Source organism: Oxyura jamaicensis, chromosome 1 (genome assembly GCF_011077185.1).
Source record: "Oxyura jamaicensis isolate SHBP4307 breed ruddy duck chromosome 1, BPBGC_Ojam_1.0, whole genome shotgun sequence".
Taxonomy (NCBI): domain Eukaryota; kingdom Metazoa; phylum Chordata; class Aves; order Anseriformes; family Anatidae; genus Oxyura; species Oxyura jamaicensis.
This window is the reverse complement of record NC_048893.1, coordinates 78,908,316-78,925,957: the sequence shown is the minus strand read 5'-3', so window position 1 is coordinate 78,925,957 and position 17,642 is coordinate 78,908,316. Positions and strand designations below refer to the sequence as shown.

Below are 17,642 nucleotides of genomic sequence, written 5' to 3'. Positions count from 1 at the left end.
GTCCTGGGAAACCTGCTCTAAGTGTCCCTGTTTGAGCAGGGAGGTTGGACCAGAGGGCAACCACAGATTCCTTTCAGCCTTAACCATTTTGTGATTCTGTGCTGCTGTATTTGGGAAAGGCAGATCATATCTGTGTTTATCTCCGTAAGCTTGTATAGCAAGCGCAGCCAGTAGGATCAAAGTCCAGCACAGGTTATTTGTGTGACTCCCAGAAGGGCTCAGGGCTGCTCTGCTATTGCAGCAGATGCTTAGTCTTGTCGGTACATGATATTAGTAAGACAGCTGATGGAAGAAGTGGATTTTACTAGCCATTCAGAAAGGGCCGAATTTCTGTGATCATTGTGACATTCACGGGAATCTGCTTTCTGAGCTGTCTTGCACTCCAAAGACTAATGTCTGTGGTCTGGTATTGCTCCTGCTCCACAGCTGCACATCTGCCATGAACAGTCAGATTCAAGTAAGAACAGGAAATGCTTCAGGAAACTGAGACCAACCCCACAAGGAGCCTGGAGATAAAGACCAGGCTTGTTCTTTATAGAGAGCTTCAAAAGGAGCAGATAGCAAGCTGTGTGAGGTGTGTGATCATGACTAGCTGACTTGCTGGATAAAGAGAGTGCTGTGTTCTAACACTCTAATATCTCCAGTACTGTTACCTACACACAGTGATGGTGGATAAGATGGTTTCCCCTCTGTAGTTCATGTGACCTGTCATCTTTCCTCTTAGAATTGCAATGTGGTGTTTTCTTAAACACCAGGAGTTCTGGGAATCCCTATGAGATCCCTTGGTTTTCAGTTCAAGTCATGTCCTTGGAAATTCTCTTCATGTAGGAACCTTTCCTGTGCAGGAAGTGGTAGGGTGGCCAACAACAGCAATGTCATATATATATTGCCTGTATTCTTCTCATCCAGGTGGAGCTGGGCTTCTCAACGTCCCAGACTCTTCCTGATTCAGAGGTTGGTTTGAACCTGCTGGCAGCTCCTGGGTCCACATGTGCTGTCTGGGCTGTGGATCAGAGTGTCTTTTTGCTGAAGCCAGAAAAAGAACTCAGCAGCTCCATGGTGAGTAAGTCTGCTCTGACTTCTTCCCCTTCCTTTGTACTGACATGAGGAGGGAGGGAGAGAGAGAAGACAGGCTGTAGCATCTGTTAAGAGCTTCTCTCTCAAGGAACTAAAAACACTGACTAGAAGGATCAAGAGCACTCTCAGTGTGGCACAGGTGAGGATTAGGAGGCATCTATTAACAAGGTCGAATGCCACTCAGTGCGCCTGTAGTAAATCCAGACCCAGGTTCTGTTGTTCTGTCTCGTGTTTGGTTCAGCAGGTTGTGCCGGCTCTATCAAAGAAAAGCCAGTGAAGATTAACAGTGAGCCTGTGCTTTCTGGCATGCATTCATGCGTGATAGCCAGGAGCAATTCAAACAGGCCCAGGCCTTGGATGTGATACACAAAGTGAATGCGAGGTATTATTTGCACTGATTTTTTTTTAATTTTTTTTTTTTTTTTCCCAGATCTATGGGCTCTTCCCATCTGTTTATAACTCTGGGTATCCTCACCAAGTGTCTGAAGATGATCATTCATGTGGGTTCCCAAATTCTGACGAGCCTGATGTGTTTACAGCATTCAAGGTAAAAATGGTTGATTTTGTGGCTTGGTATAATTCATGAATTGAGGGAATTGTGGCCCCCTGACTTTACCAAGATCCTAGGAATGTCATCAAAGATAGTATAGGGAACAGGTTTGGTATAGGTCCTGATAATTCACTTGTTCTTTGAATAAGTGACTTGAAATTGTTGACCAAGGAGAAATTATTGTGTGGTTACTGCACTTCAGTTGTATTTTTCAGGATGCCAAGTATCATTGGTTACTTTAATTGGATTCTGCATATTATATTTAATCTCCATATCATGAGCAATTTGGGCTGCCCAAAATTAATCTGGTAGGAATTGCCCTCTGCAGGCTGAGAAGACATAGTGCTTAGATGACCATGTGTTTGAAAAGGAAGTTGGTTGACTCAGACCAGATGGATTAACATAGGTTTGCCCCTTGCTGAGGATCTGAATAATCCTCTCCTCAACTGAAGCAAGAGAGCAGTTTACCAAGCCAGAGGACAGCTGAGTCCCCATTGCATAAAGGGACAATAAGGCACAGGATGAAGGACAGAGAGGGTAAGAAAAGAATATGGTGCCTCATTATTATTTTTTTCTTTTTCTCCTACAGGAAATGGGGTTGAAAATTATGTCCAACACCAATATCAGGAAACCAAGATTGTGTCTAACTACTCAGTCAACAACTATGCTGCAGGAAACAGGCGTGATCACTTCCAGGCCCATGTTGATGTTTGCTCAACCTCATAAAGCACATAACAGTAAGCACTTACCAACTTCTTCTTACATGAGATGCTCAGTCTTTCAAGTGAAAGCATTCTCGGGTTTGAGCTAAGAGGCAGTATTTACTGTAATTGCAAATGGAAGAAAGACCATCCCCTGGCTCTAAACCTGTGATACTCTGTAGCACTTAGAACTTCTGGCTCTGAAATGTTAGTGAGCTGTCTGGACCCCAGGTCTTACCCCTGGTGTGAGGGAGTAGTTGCCCTTTCTTTTGGTGCCTACAAACACAAGTAAGGCCCAAAGCAGCTCTATCCTTTCAAATAGGCAAGATCAGTGCAGTGCTTCCCATGATCTGACTGTCTGACCTGCAGCCTGAGCTGGGATGGAGCCCCTCTGTTCTAAGGTGCTGAGGACCCTGTAGTAACTTTGTGTTTGTTATTTCCAGCAGGGCATCTGTTGACATCTACCCATCAGCCCACCATGTTTTCACCTGTTTCTCCAGCTGAAGAGAAAGTGCACAAATATTTCACAAAAACCTGGATATGGGATTTGTATTCTGTGGGGTGAGTAAACTGAGCAGTGGGGGCCTAGTGGTAAACTGAGCAGTGGTGGTCTATTCTGACCTGGAATGGCAGCAAATACAACCCATTTTAGATCATGAGCTACCAACGAAGACACTAGGCTGTGTCTCATTGAAGCTGATGTCTGCATCAAATGTGTTTTTCTCTACTAGATGACCATCCATCCATAGCAGATGGCTGGCATGAGTATACAAGAAAGCAGGTGTGGTTTGGCAAAGCAGCTTGGTTTACTGCCTGCACTCTGTTTGTAGTAGCCTGTAGTAGTTCCCAAAGTGGGCTCACAGGTTGTATCCTAGGGTGCAGGAGAAGCTGATCTCCGCCTAAGCCCTTCACAAGACTGGGAATTATGTCCTGTGAGAAAGGCTGACAGTTCAGTGAGTGTTCAGGGAGCCTCATCAGCACAAGTGAGGGAGAGAAGTTACTTGGGTCTGGAGTGAGTATAAGATGGGGGGATGAATGGGCAAACACTGCATGAACTCCCAGGTAGTTCCCCAAGTACTGTGGAGAAAGAGGTCCTACTCGGCATCAGTGTTACTCTTCTTCCCTGATACTCCCTTCCAGCTTCCCTGGAAGGGTGTGCAGTGTATCCCCCAGGAGAGGGACCAGAGTGCTGGTGTGGGAAGTCATTTTACACTGAGCTTCAGGAGAGGGGCAGAATGAGTTTTGGAGATTTTTCATCTCTGGCTTTAAGAATTTCTTGTCTGGTGTCTGGAGACTGGCATCTGCTCAGGCCAGATCCCCCCAGATCTGACCTCTCCCACCTGCCCTCTGTTTCCAGTTCCATCCATCTCTTCACCTGCTATCAGTGGATATCTCCTATGAGATTTGCCTGCCAGCCTGATGTGAAAAACAAAAGGTGTTTAATATTGTATGTGTCTGGCAAAAGTGGATTCTTTAGGGGAAAGCAAATGTTTCCAATTGTTGGAGTTAAATCATGTTGATTAGCTTTAATGAGGGTTGTTTTTGTCTGCTGTGGTAGCAGCTGTGGAATAGTCCGATGCTCTCAGAAACTGTGACATGGGCATAGGTCAAGTCTCTGCCCTGTCTTCATGTTAGAGCTTAAGCTGTCAATGTGTTTCACAGAAAGGTGAATGGATGGACCTGTCTCTTTGGCTAAATTCTGATGGTCTTGGCCAGTCCTGCTGCTCTTTTGGTGCCTGGTTCTCCATTCCTAGGCCTAGAGGAATAAAACTGCTGACAGCTGTAAAGCATTTTCACATGTGCAAAGGGCAAGTGCTGTGTGAGAAAAGTGACAAGTATGATGATAGCATCTTTCAGCTATGTAAATTATTTTCAAAAGTTTTCTGTTGATATAAGTATCTGAGGCAGGGGTCCCTAATTTATCTAGGTAAGGCCATCTGACTGTCAACATGAAATATAGAAAGAGTGAAATAAAGGCACTATTCCAGTGAGGAATAGCAAGTACCCATAGTAAGCTCTTCTGGGATAGTCTGGGGACTTTCAGACTTCATACTGGCCTGCAGGAAGAGTGTGCTGATGGATGGAGGGGAATAGCAAGGCAGTGATACACACAGAGGCCAGACAGGAAGACATTGTGAAGTTAGATCAGTGAGGATCAAAGGGTGTAATGCTGAGGGGAGCTTACCTCTCACAGGGGCCTATATGGGGGACTAAGCTGCCAAAATCAGACACCTGAAATAGATGTTGTGAATGCCTGTTCCCTCAGCTGCTCATGGATACTGTGTATTGGCATGTCTAGTTCAGTTGAATGATGTCCTTGGGTGCTTTGCCTATGCTCCAATGGGTATAAATTCAGTAGAGGTTAGGAGTTAGGTGGAGGTTAGGGGATGAGATGCAGTGGGGAGAAGGGTATAGACCAGGTCATATGGTGCTGCATACAACAAGATTCAGTTAAATACTCTCATTGCTGTCTACTTCTCTTCAGTTCCAGTGGTAACAAGAGTGTCACTGTCACAGTGCCTGGCACCATCACAGAATGGAAAGCAGGGATGTTCTGCACAGGACATAATGGCTTTGGACTTGCTCCAACCTCCAGTTTGCTTGTTTTCAAGCCCTTTTTTGTGGATCTCACACTGCCATCTTCTGTGATCCAGGGTGAGACCTTCATCTTGAAGGCCACAGTCTTCAACTACCTGCAGCGATGCATGAAGGTAGGTGAGCCCTGACAGGCTTTGAAAGAAAAGTGGGGTATGAGTAGGTAGGAGATGGCTAAAGTCCATAGCTTATTTTAAGAATTATGTGACATTTGTCTTGTTACCATCTACCATCCCTGCTGCCCCTTCAGGTCCAAGTCACTGTGGAGGAGTTCACACACTTCCAGCTGAAGCCATGTAAAGGCTGTGTCTACAGCAGCTGCTTATGTGCTGGAGAAGATAAAACGTTTCAGTGGAGTGTCACAGCAGAGCAACTGGGTAAGAAGAACAGGGAGCTGGGGTGGTGGAGTTGGGAGGGAGTGGGACCAAGGTAAGGATGCTTCATAAGGGCTAAATGAGGGAGTTGGGTTATATGCCCTGTTAAATCTGAGGGTATTCATTTGCATTCATCCTAAAGTCATGATTGCTCATAGTTTTGTGCTAGGAGGTACAGGACCTCCTGTATATAGGGCTCTAATCCAGTTTTGTTGTTGCCGACAGGCGACTTCTATTATATTAATAGGAAGTGCTTCCTCAAAGATGTTTTCTGTACTAAATGTGCATTATTTTCAGGGCTCATGAACATCACCATCAGCACAGAGGCTGTGGCTACCAAAGAGCTCTGTGGCAAAGAGATACCATTTGTCCCAAACCAAGGACAGAAAGATACAATCACCAAGCTCCTTCTTGTCCGGGTTAGACAACTTCTTCTGTTACCTAGATCATAAAATGGTTTTTTTGCAATTCCCAATTTGGTGCAGATTAATCCTGAGAGTTGCCCTTTGTTATTCAAGGTCTGTAATTAGAATCTTGAGGCATGAGCTGGGGCCAGTTTTGAGGGCTGATAGATGTGGGAGGTATGTGGGTCTCCTCCCAGCCCCCATGCTTCTGTTTGTGCTCAGGCCTCTACATGAAAAACTTTAAATATTTATACCTTTTCAAGTTCTCTCTCCTGAGCTGTCTGCTAACTCTTACAGTATCTGTTTCACAGACATTCAGAAGTTACAATATTCTAAAAATATTTATTGATTTCTTATCGGAACTTAAAATGATTGACAATAATTAAAATGTTTATGTGATAATGATACTCCACCTGAATTTCCAGCCTGAACCAGAATTTTGTTCATATCTATTTCTAATCCACTTGTAATCCTGCTTCTCTCCTATGTGCTCGTTACCGCTGCTTTCAAATGTTCCAACAGCCAGAGGGAGTACTGGTGGAAAAGGCTCACAGCTCCATCCTGTGTCCCAAAAAAGGTAGAGAGATTGTTTTCTTCTTTCACCCCCCTCATCCTCTGATTCCTGGCTACCTCCTGGGTCTTTCCAATTATTGAATTGTTTTCCTGTGTCAACATGACCAAGCTACAGAAGCACGCTATAATTGCGGTGCCTTCAGGAGCTTCCCTTGGGTAAAGGTGGGGAGGGGGGGATTCATGCTTTTAGCATCCACATCCCTGAAGCTAATATGGCAGCTGGAGGACTTTTTCACCTGTGGTAATAGCCACACTATTGAACATGATGAGGCTAGAGGATATGACTTCAAATTTCTGCTCCTGTCTTGACTATTATGGTGCATTATGGGGCTATTTGCAGCTTTTGAGAGTGCTAAGTGCATTGAGAAGACATGCCTGCAACTGAAATCTGAAACAAGTTGGGGTAATTTATGTAGAGAAAAGCAGGTAGGTGGCTTTGGCCACAGATGGTTTCTAGGAGATCATCTCACCCTCTTGTGAAGGAAGACGTAGGATAGCACAATCACAATGGAGGTGGGTGGAAAAGAGTTGAGATTGGAATGGAACATGGTTTGTGAGGTGATCTGCAACCTTTGTGACAATAAAATTGGATGTTAGCGCTGTCTTGAACAGTTTATTGGGATTTTTAAGGCTATTTTTGTCAGAATCTCTTTATTTTTCTCCTTCTTCCTGTACCTTACGCCCTCTGGTGCCAGGAAGTCCAGCACAGGAGTCTGTGTCCTTGATGTTGCCTCAAAATGTGGTTGAAGGTTCAGTCAGAGCTACAGTCTCAGTCACTGGTAAGGAATTTAGCTGTGATGATACCTTTCCAGCTTCTTTATCTCTGAGAATAGTCCTAGGAAAGCCCAAACTGAGAATGCTCTGTACTCTTTCTGAGGTTTCTGAGGTTCCAAATCCCTTGATCTTTCCATGTTTATGGCTGAGTTTCCTGGTTCGAGATGACCTAAAACACTCAGCAAGGGAGAGGTTGTTCTCTTTATGGGTTTCCCCTGGCAGGATGGGAATGTATATGCAGAACACAGTGGAACTGATAAGTTGACTGGACACTGCTGTTCTAGGGGTATCTTACCTAGCATACTACCAGGAACTGGTCACCCATTCACAGAATCACAGAATACTCTAGGTTGGAAGAGACCTCCAAGATCACTGAGTCCAACCTCCGACCTAACGCTAACAAGTCTTCCACTAAACCATATCCCTAAGCTCTACATCTAAACGTCTTTTAAAGACCTCCAGGGATGGTGACTCAACCACTTCCCTGGGCAGCCTATTCCAGTGACTAACAACCTGTTCAGTTAAGAAGTTCTTCCTAATATCCAACCTAAACCTCCCCTGGCGCAACTTTAGCCCATTCCCCCTCGTCCTGTCACCAGGCACGTGGGAGAATAGACCAACCCCCACCTCGCTACAGCCTCCCTTCAGGTACCTGTAGAGAGCGATAAAGTCACCCCTGAGCCTCCTCTTCTCCAGGCTAAACAATCCCAGCTCCCTCAGCCGCTCCTCGTAAGACTTGTTCTCTAGACCCTTCACCAGCTTCGTAGCCCTTCTCTGGACTCGCTCAAGCACCTCCATGTCCTTCTTGTGGCGAGGGGCCCAAAACTGAATGCAGTACTCGAGGTGCGGCCTCACCAGAGCCGAGTACAGGGGGACAATCACTTCCCTGGACCTGCTGGCCATGCTGTTTCTTATGCAAGCCAGGATGCTGCTGGCCTTCTTGGCCGCCTGAGCACACTGCTGGCTCATATTCAGCTGACTGTCAACCAAAAGGAGTCATTCAAGGAGGTGAATACCCAAAACCCCTGTCCAGGAGGGGGTCAGGGTGCCTATACTCTGTTCCAGGTGACCTCATGGGGACTGTACTACAGAACTTGGACAACCTGGTGCATATGCCCCATGGCTGTGGGGAGCAGAACATGGTACTCTTTGCCCCCATTGTCTATGTGCTGCAGTACCTAGAGAAGACGGGACAGCTGACCCCTGAAATCAAGGAAAGGGCAACAGGATTCCTGCGCAAGGGCAAGTACAACAGATCCACTTTTCTCCTCTGCCTTCTCCTCTGTCCAACCCAGTGATAGTCCCTGGTACCTACTCCCCTTACCTGCAGGGTACTCCACCACTTAGAACGTTAATACCACTCCCATTACCTGCTCAGTGATCTCATTGAAAATACCACTTTGAACCCTAACATCCTATCCTACTTCTCAGGGTACCAGATACAGCTGCAGTATCAACACCCCGATGGTTCTTTCAGTGAATTTGGTACCAAGGATGAGTACGGTAATACTTGGTAAGCCCTGGGCTCTCTCCCTGGTGTCCTCCTGCTGTCAGACCACCTGGAGGTGGGCAGCTTTCTGCTTCTAGCACTGTATCCTTTTTTGTCCTGTTGGATGCAAAGTGTTACAAATAAACAATTTTTTGGGTTACGGCACCCCACTGGTATGCAACTATCCTTGGGATGAAGGATGACACTGGACTGACAAATTAGGATAGCACTACAATAGGTGAGGAGAGACCCAGAGGTTTCAAATTCCCACTTTTATTCCTTTTTGTTGGTTTCTGCTTAGGTTCTTCCTCTTGACTTATTCTTCTCTCTCTCTCTCATTTGCTCAGTCTCTCACTGTTTCTCTTTTCCTTCTCTCATGCATTTTTTCTGTTCTCTCTCCAACCAGGCTGACTTCATTTGTGGTCAAATGCTTTGTTCAAGCCAAGCCATACATTTTCCTGGACAATAGGAGCATCCAAGCTGCTCTCAACTGGCTGGAGTTCCACCAGCTTCCTAATGGATGCTTCAGAAATGTGGGCCAACTTTTTCACACAGCCATGAAGGTAGGAGCCAGAGTACCTTGAAGGGCAAACTCAGAGCAGTTCTTGCCAAGTGTACTGGCAATTGTCTGAGCTCACTTTTCTGTGTTCTGCTTTCTTGCATGGAAGAAAACTGGGGGTAGGTGGGACCTTTTCTGAAAAGTTTCAGGTCTTCGTGTGTTACCTTTCCCAGGTTTTGGATATTTATGCTTTTTGCAGGGAGGTGTGGATGGGGAAGTCCCCTTGGCTGCCTACATCACAGCTGCATACTTGGAGGCAGGGGAGACACCAGAGGTAAATACTTGGATTCTTTGCTATGCTCTTGCCTGAATCCTGAAGAACTTAGTGTGGTGGATTTAAACAGGCAACAGAACATCTTGGAAAGGCTTGAGGACAAAGTAATGGGTCAGAAAGTAAAAAAAAAAAAAAAAAAAAAAAATCACTTCTCAGGAAAAAGCTTAAACTGTCCCTTGTGGAGGACACTGTTAGCAGGGGAAAATGTGAGGCTAAATAAGAGGAGCCATTGGAGTTCATGGCTAGATACTATGCTAATTTTCCAGTCTTGGGCTGCTGATTCCTGCTCCCTCCACCATCCTCACACCATCTTGTTGCTCCTTGCACCTATATATGCATGATAGCTAGCAGTGAGGTGTTAGGGAGGAGTCGTGGGCATAGCTACTCCTGCAGCAACATTAATAGACATAATGACATTTTTAATGTGATTTATCTTCCCAGAAATTGGAAGTCTGGGAAAGGAGTACTGTAGGGAGATACATGCTGTGCAGTTGGAATTGTGCAGCTAAGTAATAATAATAAGGGGGAACTCTTACAAGTCCTAAGGTTTATAACTAAATACTGGACTTTGTGGTACTGGCAGTTAAAAAATATTGTCAACTTGATGAAGAAATGCTATTGCTACAGACTTGGAAAAACAGAGATCCCTGGAAATAAGTAAAGTAAGTGAAAGAACGGTGTTTTTCATTGCATCTGAAAGCTGCGGGCTTAGAAAAAAAAAGAGACTGATGGAAATTAACCTTCATTCTGACAACAGGTGTCTTCAGATCACCTTTTTCACTGTAAGGACACTTAAGTGTTAGAACAAGTTGATTAGAGAAGCTTAGTCATCTCCATCATTGGAGATTTTGAAGTCCTGACTGGATAAAACCCTAAGCAACCTGGTCTGATCTCATAGCTAACCCTGCTTTGAAGAGGTTGGATTAGAGACCTTCTGAAGTCCCTCCTAATCTGAATTATTCTGTTTTCTGGTAATTCCATTGAGTGTCTGAGTTTGGCTGAATTTTGTGGAGGAGTCTTCTCATGAAACTATTTGACATGTTTTGCCAAATGTAGCAGAATGAAACACAAGGACAAGCACTTTCATCCTGGTAGAAAAAAAAAAAAAAAAAAGAGAGAGAAAGTTTATTGTTTATATTAAGAGCCAGTTCTGTTATTTGTAAAGGAAAGCAAAGTTACTGAGAAGCAACCAGACTGTGTTCCAAATCCATGAATAAAATACAGAAAGGGAGACAAACAGAACCTCAAATCAATTTGCGTGATCAGCTAGTGGAAGCCACTCTGTCCAGAATGAATCCACAGAGAGTGACTTGCACTTTGATACCGGTGATGTGATTCTTCAGGCTCCAGAGAAGATGACAACAGCATTGTTAGCTCAGAAAGGATTGTCTGTGGAGTGAGGAATGCTTCATTGGAGCAGAGGATTTGAGTGGGTTATAAATGGTTTTACAAAGAATGCACAGTCACTAGAGATGAAAATCATGAGAAAGAGATTGAGGGTGTCCTGCAAGGGCTGATGCACTCAAGATGTTCAGAACAGATACTACTTTCCCTTACAAGCATAACTACGAGGCTCATGGAAATTGTTAGGGGTTAAAATGTAAAGAAAACGCTGAAGATAGTTTACACTATCCTGAATAAATTGACATTAAAGCATGGTCTGTATGACAAAAAAAATCCAGTCAAACAGCCCTCTACATCCACTGTGTTCTGGAAATAGATCCCTTTGAACAAAACAGATTGTTTATGTTGACTGGAGAAACAAATGGTGTATTGTAGAGGAGAAATTCCTTAGCTGGCATGCGACTGCTCTCAGGGAAGTTCAATGCTTCTGTACAGTATGCTATTGCCAACACCAGGATGAGCACAGATTGCAGTAGAGTGGCACTCAGTTCTTGTGTTAGTTTCACCAGAAGACACCAGAGACAGATGGGTTAAAATATGTTAGCCTTTTCATAGACAAGATATTAAGATGCATGGTAATGATCACCACTTCACAGGTGACACTTCAAGTACTTTTGGTGGAATTTTGTTAGCTGGACAAACACTAGCTCTGTTAACTCCATTTTAACCATCTGGGAAAGTGAGAGATATAAGAAGGAAAATTAATAATAAAGGAACATCTGAACTGAACAATTCAGGGACTTGCTCTACTTCTTACTTAGCTTTATTCAGTTACAGAATACTAAGATTACCATGTCAATTGCAGCTATTATATTTAAGATCAAACAGTAAGGTAGGATTTTTGAAATGACGGGAGCTTAGCTTAATTCTTCTGTTGGGCTTTACCAAGAGAACAACCAAAAATAAACAGTTGTATCCTGCTAACTTTTGATACTTTATGAGTAGATGCAATGAGAATGTCTGAAAATCACTGGCTGTATCCAGCAATATTACCATCTAGTGAGCTCCAAAATGACACAGACAATATCTTTTCTCCTTTCTAGAAGGGAAAGAGGTGACGAACATGTCACATCTTAAATGTAGCCCTTGTGTGATTCTTACCATACTTCACCAAGGAGTCACTGGTAGAGGGAAAACCACAAGCTGCTGTAGATACACAAATACCCAACATGAAACCACTGCAAGCCTTTGGCTCATGCTTGAAGCGGTTTAAATGAGTGTTGGAATGCACTGCTGCTGAAACTGGTTGGTTTGCTGTGTCCTGCCAACAGTACTGATATTGCAAGGGAAACTGGCAGTCTGAGCAACCTTAAGGCACTGAAGAGCTGAATTTAACACAGTAATATGGTCACTATGCTGGGTACAAGCATTTGCAAGTGTGTTGTCACTCTTGTTGTATTCAAAGTAAGATGTGGTGGTGTTATTCCAGCAGTAAGGGAATTTGTTTCACTGAGAGAGCCCTGCTGAAATCCATGACCACCTTTGGGGGCAGTCTCTGTCAAGCACCTTGCACTGAGGGCTGGAGACACAGCTTGGTGTCTCAGGAAACTAAGACATACAGTGATACATGCAGACACTGCAGTGATACTCAGGGAAGAGTGCAGGCTCAAGCACAGTGACATGTGGTTGTACGTACGAGGTGCTTTCTATGACAGCATATGCTAGTGCACCCTTCTGCTTGTGTACCTCCATGTTTGCCTACCTTGTGTGTTTGTGTGTGACCACTATCAATGTAACTCTTCTCTGTAGAGTACAGTGGTGCGCAAGGCTCTGGGCTGCATCGCTCATTCTCTTCCCAAAGCTGCCAGCACTTACACACAGGCCCTGCTGGCCTACACCTTCGCCCTGGCTAAGGACCCTCAACGCACACAAGAGCTTCTCGACATGCTTGATCAAAAGGCAATCAGAGCAGGTATGGGAGCCTGGTGATCATCAGAGAAGGGACATGTGACTTTTTGAGCCCTTGGTTACTTCTTCTTAGTCCCTGACCCTCAGGACCAGCTCGTGAGTAGCTAGCTAATATCAGGTAGCTAGCGGACCTGGCAAACAGGACAATGGAGAATTCAGCTGTTTGGGAGCTACTTGGTATGCAGATTTTGGGCATATTAATAGTTTTATTATTATTATTATTATTATTTCTATCACCTTGATAAATGGGTCTTCAATGTGTAATACGGAGCATTGGGTATTGCAAAATACAAGTTGCATACATGATATTGCAGTTCACCCAGTGATGTGATGACCAAGCCAAGTGGTATTTACTCAGTGGTCTTTGCACACACAGGCCACTGTGCCTCCTAGACCTCAGGTTTTCTTCCCTGACATCTCTCAATATTATCTACTTACTTTATTTTCCAGGTGGGCAGATCCATTGGAGTCAGAGCCCATCCGAGACACCCAGCGCTTGGTCACAGCCACTGTCTGTGGATGTGGAGTTGACAGCCTACGTCCTGCTGGCCCTGCTCTCCAAGCCAAATGTTACAAGAGCAGATCTCACCACAGCCTCTGGCATTGTGGCCTGGCTCACCAGGCAACAGAACGCCTATGGAGGATTTGCCTCAACACAGGTAACTTGGGGCTGGGGAAGGTGATACCGCCTGATAAAGGTTATTTGCAGAATCTGTGCAAATGTGAAAACAACAGTGTGAATACAGTCTGTATACTGACCTTGCATACAGAGGTCCTCAGATCAGCAAGTTCAAGTGTGGGCCTCAGAGCTGTGGGGAAGCATGCAAATATAATTGTTTCTTCCTTTCCAGGACACAGTGGTTGCCCTGCAGGCCTTGGCTAAGTATGCAGCGCTGACGTACAGCACAAAGGGGGTTGCAGAAGTGAGGGTGAGGTCCCAGAAAGGCTTTGGGAGGAAGTTCCAAGTCTCCTACCAGAACCGACTTTCGGTGCAGGAGGTGGCACTGACAGAAATCCCAGGAAAGTTCTCAGTGCAGGCCCATGGCAGCTGTTGTGTCTTTACCCGGGTAGGTTGTCCACTTCCCACAGCCCCTTCTGTGTTGACCTTCTGCTCATCATCTTGTGAAAAACAACAGTCTCTGCTGCAGCTCTGTGCAAGGAAATGTGCATTAACTGGGTCTTACTTCCATCTTGTTGCCAATGCAACAAATCTGTGTGTCATAAGAGACTGAGATAGAGCACGTCCAAATGTGAGTGCTGCTTCTGTGGTTCTTGGGGTATTGGAGGATGTAAACCTTGCATAGTGGTCCCTCTGTTGTGTGCCTGACTTTGCATGGTCTCAAGCAGACAGGGGAGCAGAAGTGGCCCCAGTTGGAATGATCATGGAAGTTTTCCATTCTGAGTCACCTTTATTTCTGGTACAGGGATGAGTGTGCTCACTGTATATAGTTTATCCAGTCACTGTCTGTGGTCCATACCTTGAGGATTGGAATAGTCACTGAAAAGGTATGGAGATGATACTGAACATATTATCTGTGTCTTATTCTGTCTTTTTGTCTCTTTATGCAGATGGTGCTGAGGTACAACACTCCCTTCCCACAAGTCTCCAAATCCTTTTTCTTGCGAGTGAAAACCAAGCCAGTCAATTGCACCAGGGATGATACCCACTCTGTAACTCTCTACGTCAATGTCAGGTGATTGTAAAGACACAGAAGACACAGCCACACTTAGGAAGGAAAGCCACAAATTGCTGGAGAGGTTAGGGATGCTTGGCTGCAATAGAGGCATCCAGCAGTTTCAGCAGAAGGGCCAGATGCCCTATGGAATGGGTGGGAAAGAAAGATATAGGTGTCTCTGGGGAAGGGGAAATGTTTCCAAAGTCTTTGGATCTTGCTAGGAAGAGTGGAAGTAGTCACCTCAGATCTGGGATGCTCACAGCAGTTCAGCAGTTGTCTGCCTTGTGAGAGGGAGCAGCAACTGCCTTGGCCACAGTCCTGGCTGGGCTTCCTGGCTTAGGATCTGCATGCAAGGTATGGTGATGGCGGAAAGGAGGAGCTGGGTGAGCTCTGTTTGATCTTCTCCCTCAGGTACACTGGGAAGAGAGCCATTTCCAACATGGTGATTGTGGAGGTGTCCCTTCTGTCTGGATTTGTCCTGGCTCCAGGATCTGGGATGCCTGTAAGAAGCCTGGAATCAGGATGATGATGTGGTGTCAGCTGGATCATCCACGCCCAAGGGGAGGGGAGATTGCATAGGAATGTGTTCCTTCTCTCTTGAGCAATCTCATCATCTCTACCACTCTGCCACATAAAGAAACGTGAACTTTTACAGTAGTCTCTTACCTTGTACCTTGAGGGTGGTGATCCCTCCCGCCCAATTGACTCAGTATATAGCAGCCACATAGCCTAGGTTCCTGTCCTTGGGTTCTGCAGGAGGTGGGTGGCCCAGCAGGGAGATCAGCCTGAAGGTGTAAGAGCCCCAGATAATTTTGGAAGTGGGTGAATGAGAATCTGCTCAGTCAGGCTTAGATAAATCCGCTGAGGATGTCTCACACCTTCTTTTCCACATTACTCAACTAAGTTGCCTCCTCTACTCTCCTGTCTTAGATGGAGCATTGGCACCCTGTGAAAAGAACTGAAAAAACCCAAGCAGGTGTTGCCATCTACTTGGACAAGGTAAGTGTGTGCTACTAGAGAAGCTGTAGGAGTGGAGGACACTGGAAAAGCTGTGTGGAGAATCCAGGACTGGGGTAGAAGAGCAGGATTCATCCTGAAGTCCTGTATTTGGCTCCCAAAGAGTTGTTATTGCCTGTCTTTAGGATCAAATTTAGGTGAGGAATAAAAACAACAGCTCATAACTGAACTGTCATTTGCCTTTCTCCCTCAGCTGAGCCATAAGTCTGAGACATATGTCCTGCACCTGGAACGGGAGATTGGGGTGACCAACCTGAAGCCAGGACATGTCAGGGTCTATGACTACTACCATCCAGGTGAGTATGGTACCATGGGGTGCAAGGGCTGTCTGGGTATTTGTGCTTGACTCTGTGCAAGGATAACTTTGGTCTCTCTTGTCCTGTTGCAGAGGAGCAGGCCATGGCTGATTATAATGTTTTCTGCATCTGAGGTAGGTATGAGCCCCACAAAGATGTTTTGCTGTTCCCTTCCTGAGCCCCTGTACAGACCTAGCAGCCTCATGATTATTTCTCTGCAGCCCCACTATCTTTGCCTGAGAGGAGGAGCCCCGTGTACCTCTGATTCAGCATATTCCCTTTATCTAGAACCACATCTGGAATTCCTTGGGCCTCCATCTGTCCTCTGTTTTCTGGATTTTTTTTTGTGTTGTCTTTGCTAAATTGCTCTGTACACGAAATGGTTAACACATGTTCTTGCTGTAAAGTCTGGGGGATATCTGAGCTTGGTATAGTTGGTGGGTCTGCCTGCCAGCTGAATGACAGTGCTTGCAGACAGTTTTCACTGATCCAGAAGAAATTCCAAGCAGAATTAATGGTAATAGTTCCAGCTTACAGTATTTGGATATGGGTGGATATGCCATCTCTTCCTGGGTAGAGGCTGAATTAGGACAAGAATACGTGATCAAACCAGAGAAACACTTTCCCCAAGAGTCTTTATTGAGGGTCTGGTCTACTTAGCTGTTAGCATCCCAGAATTAATCATTTCAGTCATCCTATTTTCTCTCTGTTTTTCTCCTTCTTCGTACTGTTTTGTTTGTTTGTTTGTTTGTTTGTTTGTTTTTTATCCAAGGACCTGATATGCTCTCTAACTATCCACTGTTTCAACCCCCAGGGGTCCCATTATTGGGAGATGCCCTAGGAGAGCACGGCTGCTGCATTATTGCTTTCGGTATGATGGGGCATACATTACCTGCAAAGTCACACACATTTCAGTGGGCTTGGGATATTGGTTCTGGGGCTGATCTCAAGTTGGATTTCAGGACTAAACCCAGCCCACGCCATGCTGACAGCCATTTCCTGGTGAATTCTTTTGGGTGTCTGATTAATTCTGATTGTTTTAATCCAGGGATTTTCTTGCTTGTAAACAGAAGGAAAATAAAATATAAAACACAAATCTGGGTTCTGTGGTGTGTTTGTACTCTATAACAGATTATATTTACTCTACACCTTGGAGGAGAGTGCGGAAGCAAACTCTTACAGAGACAGGTACCTGAACCATACACCTGACATTCATTCCTTCCAGCACTGGTTTTCACTCCAGCAACATCATGCAGCCATCAACATGGGGTGAGGACTCTAGCCCTCTTTGGAGACTGATCCCACTAAATTCCTGTCCTCCTTGCCCAGAAAGAAGGAGAGGATTGATTCTGTTTTCTCCTCCTCTGAAGCTGTATCTTCCACATGACAACAGAAACACATGTTGTTGGGCAGGGATGGTACATCAGGCTTGACCCCATCCCTCCTAAGGAGCTTCTGGAGAGTGGAAAGAGTGAACAGATCTCATCGTGAGACGATGAGAGGCAAGGGAAATGCAGCAGCCAAAGGACAGGAGAAAATTCAACATCTATTATTGCTTTTTAAAATCAAACCTCACAATTTAAGAAAATAAATCTTGTGATCTAGGATTTTTAAGCTTGTCAGTGCTGTGTCCCTGTATAGACAGGTCTCCCTAGAACCCTGCTAGAGTTGGCTGTGACAGTGTAGTGGCTAAGTGCAAAGTCAGGCTTAGGAGAGGAAGGTCTGGAAGAGAGGCAGGGAGCTGAGGGTCTGGATTTGGCAACAGCCCTGGAAGTTCTCCAGACCAGACTCTGCAGCAAGGCTGGGATTTGTGGTGGTTTGGAGGGAGGGATTTGGAGAGTGTATTTAAATTCCAGCTTCAAAGTTCTGGAGCAATCATAAAATCTCAGCAAGTCCCCACTTTGAGGCAAAGACAGAAGCATTGGAAATTCTTCTAAGAGTGAACTCTCTCTGTAAAGCACTGAAGAATTC

At 45.1% G+C, this 17,642-nt stretch overlaps 1 protein-coding gene across 2 annotated transcripts in view; it reads left to right on the top strand.

Moving 5' to 3' along the window:
- LOC118160389 (alpha-2-macroglobulin-like protein 1) overlaps positions 1-16,758 on the top strand; it is a 28,535-nt gene extending 11,777 nt beyond the window's left edge. Inside the window, exons 15-36 of one of the 2 annotated variants that reach the window (XM_035315059.1) lie at positions 910-1,059; positions 1,508-1,624; positions 2,217-2,364; positions 2,775-2,889; positions 4,814-5,039; positions 5,174-5,300; positions 5,595-5,716; positions 6,224-6,278; positions 6,970-7,053; positions 8,114-8,290; positions 8,480-8,561; positions 8,944-9,100; positions 9,296-9,370; positions 12,524-12,686; positions 13,133-13,341; positions 13,534-13,749; positions 14,252-14,376; positions 14,770-14,860; positions 15,289-15,357; positions 15,569-15,671; positions 15,764-15,805; positions 15,893-16,758. In XM_035315059.1, the coding sequence (XP_035170950.1) occupies positions 910-1,059; positions 1,508-1,624; positions 2,217-2,364; positions 2,775-2,889; positions 4,814-5,039; positions 5,174-5,300; positions 5,595-5,716; positions 6,224-6,278; positions 6,970-7,053; positions 8,114-8,290; positions 8,480-8,561; positions 8,944-9,100; positions 9,296-9,370; positions 12,524-12,686; positions 13,133-13,341; positions 13,534-13,749; positions 14,252-14,376; positions 14,770-14,860; positions 15,289-15,357; positions 15,569-15,671; positions 15,764-15,804 (2,652 nt within the window). In that variant the 3' untranslated portion in view covers position 15,805; positions 15,893-16,758. Of the gene's footprint in view, positions 1-909; positions 1,060-1,507; positions 1,625-2,216; positions 2,365-2,771; positions 2,890-4,813; positions 5,040-5,173; positions 5,301-5,594; positions 5,717-6,223; positions 6,279-6,969; positions 7,054-8,113; positions 8,291-8,479; positions 8,562-8,943; positions 9,101-9,295; positions 9,371-12,523; positions 12,687-13,132; positions 13,342-13,533; positions 13,750-14,251; positions 14,377-14,769; positions 14,861-15,288; positions 15,358-15,568; positions 15,672-15,763; positions 15,806-15,892 lie in introns of both variants that reach the window. The other variant, XM_035315058.1, reaches the window with a different exon arrangement.
- The last annotated feature ends 884 nt before the right edge of the window (positions 16,759-17,642 follow it).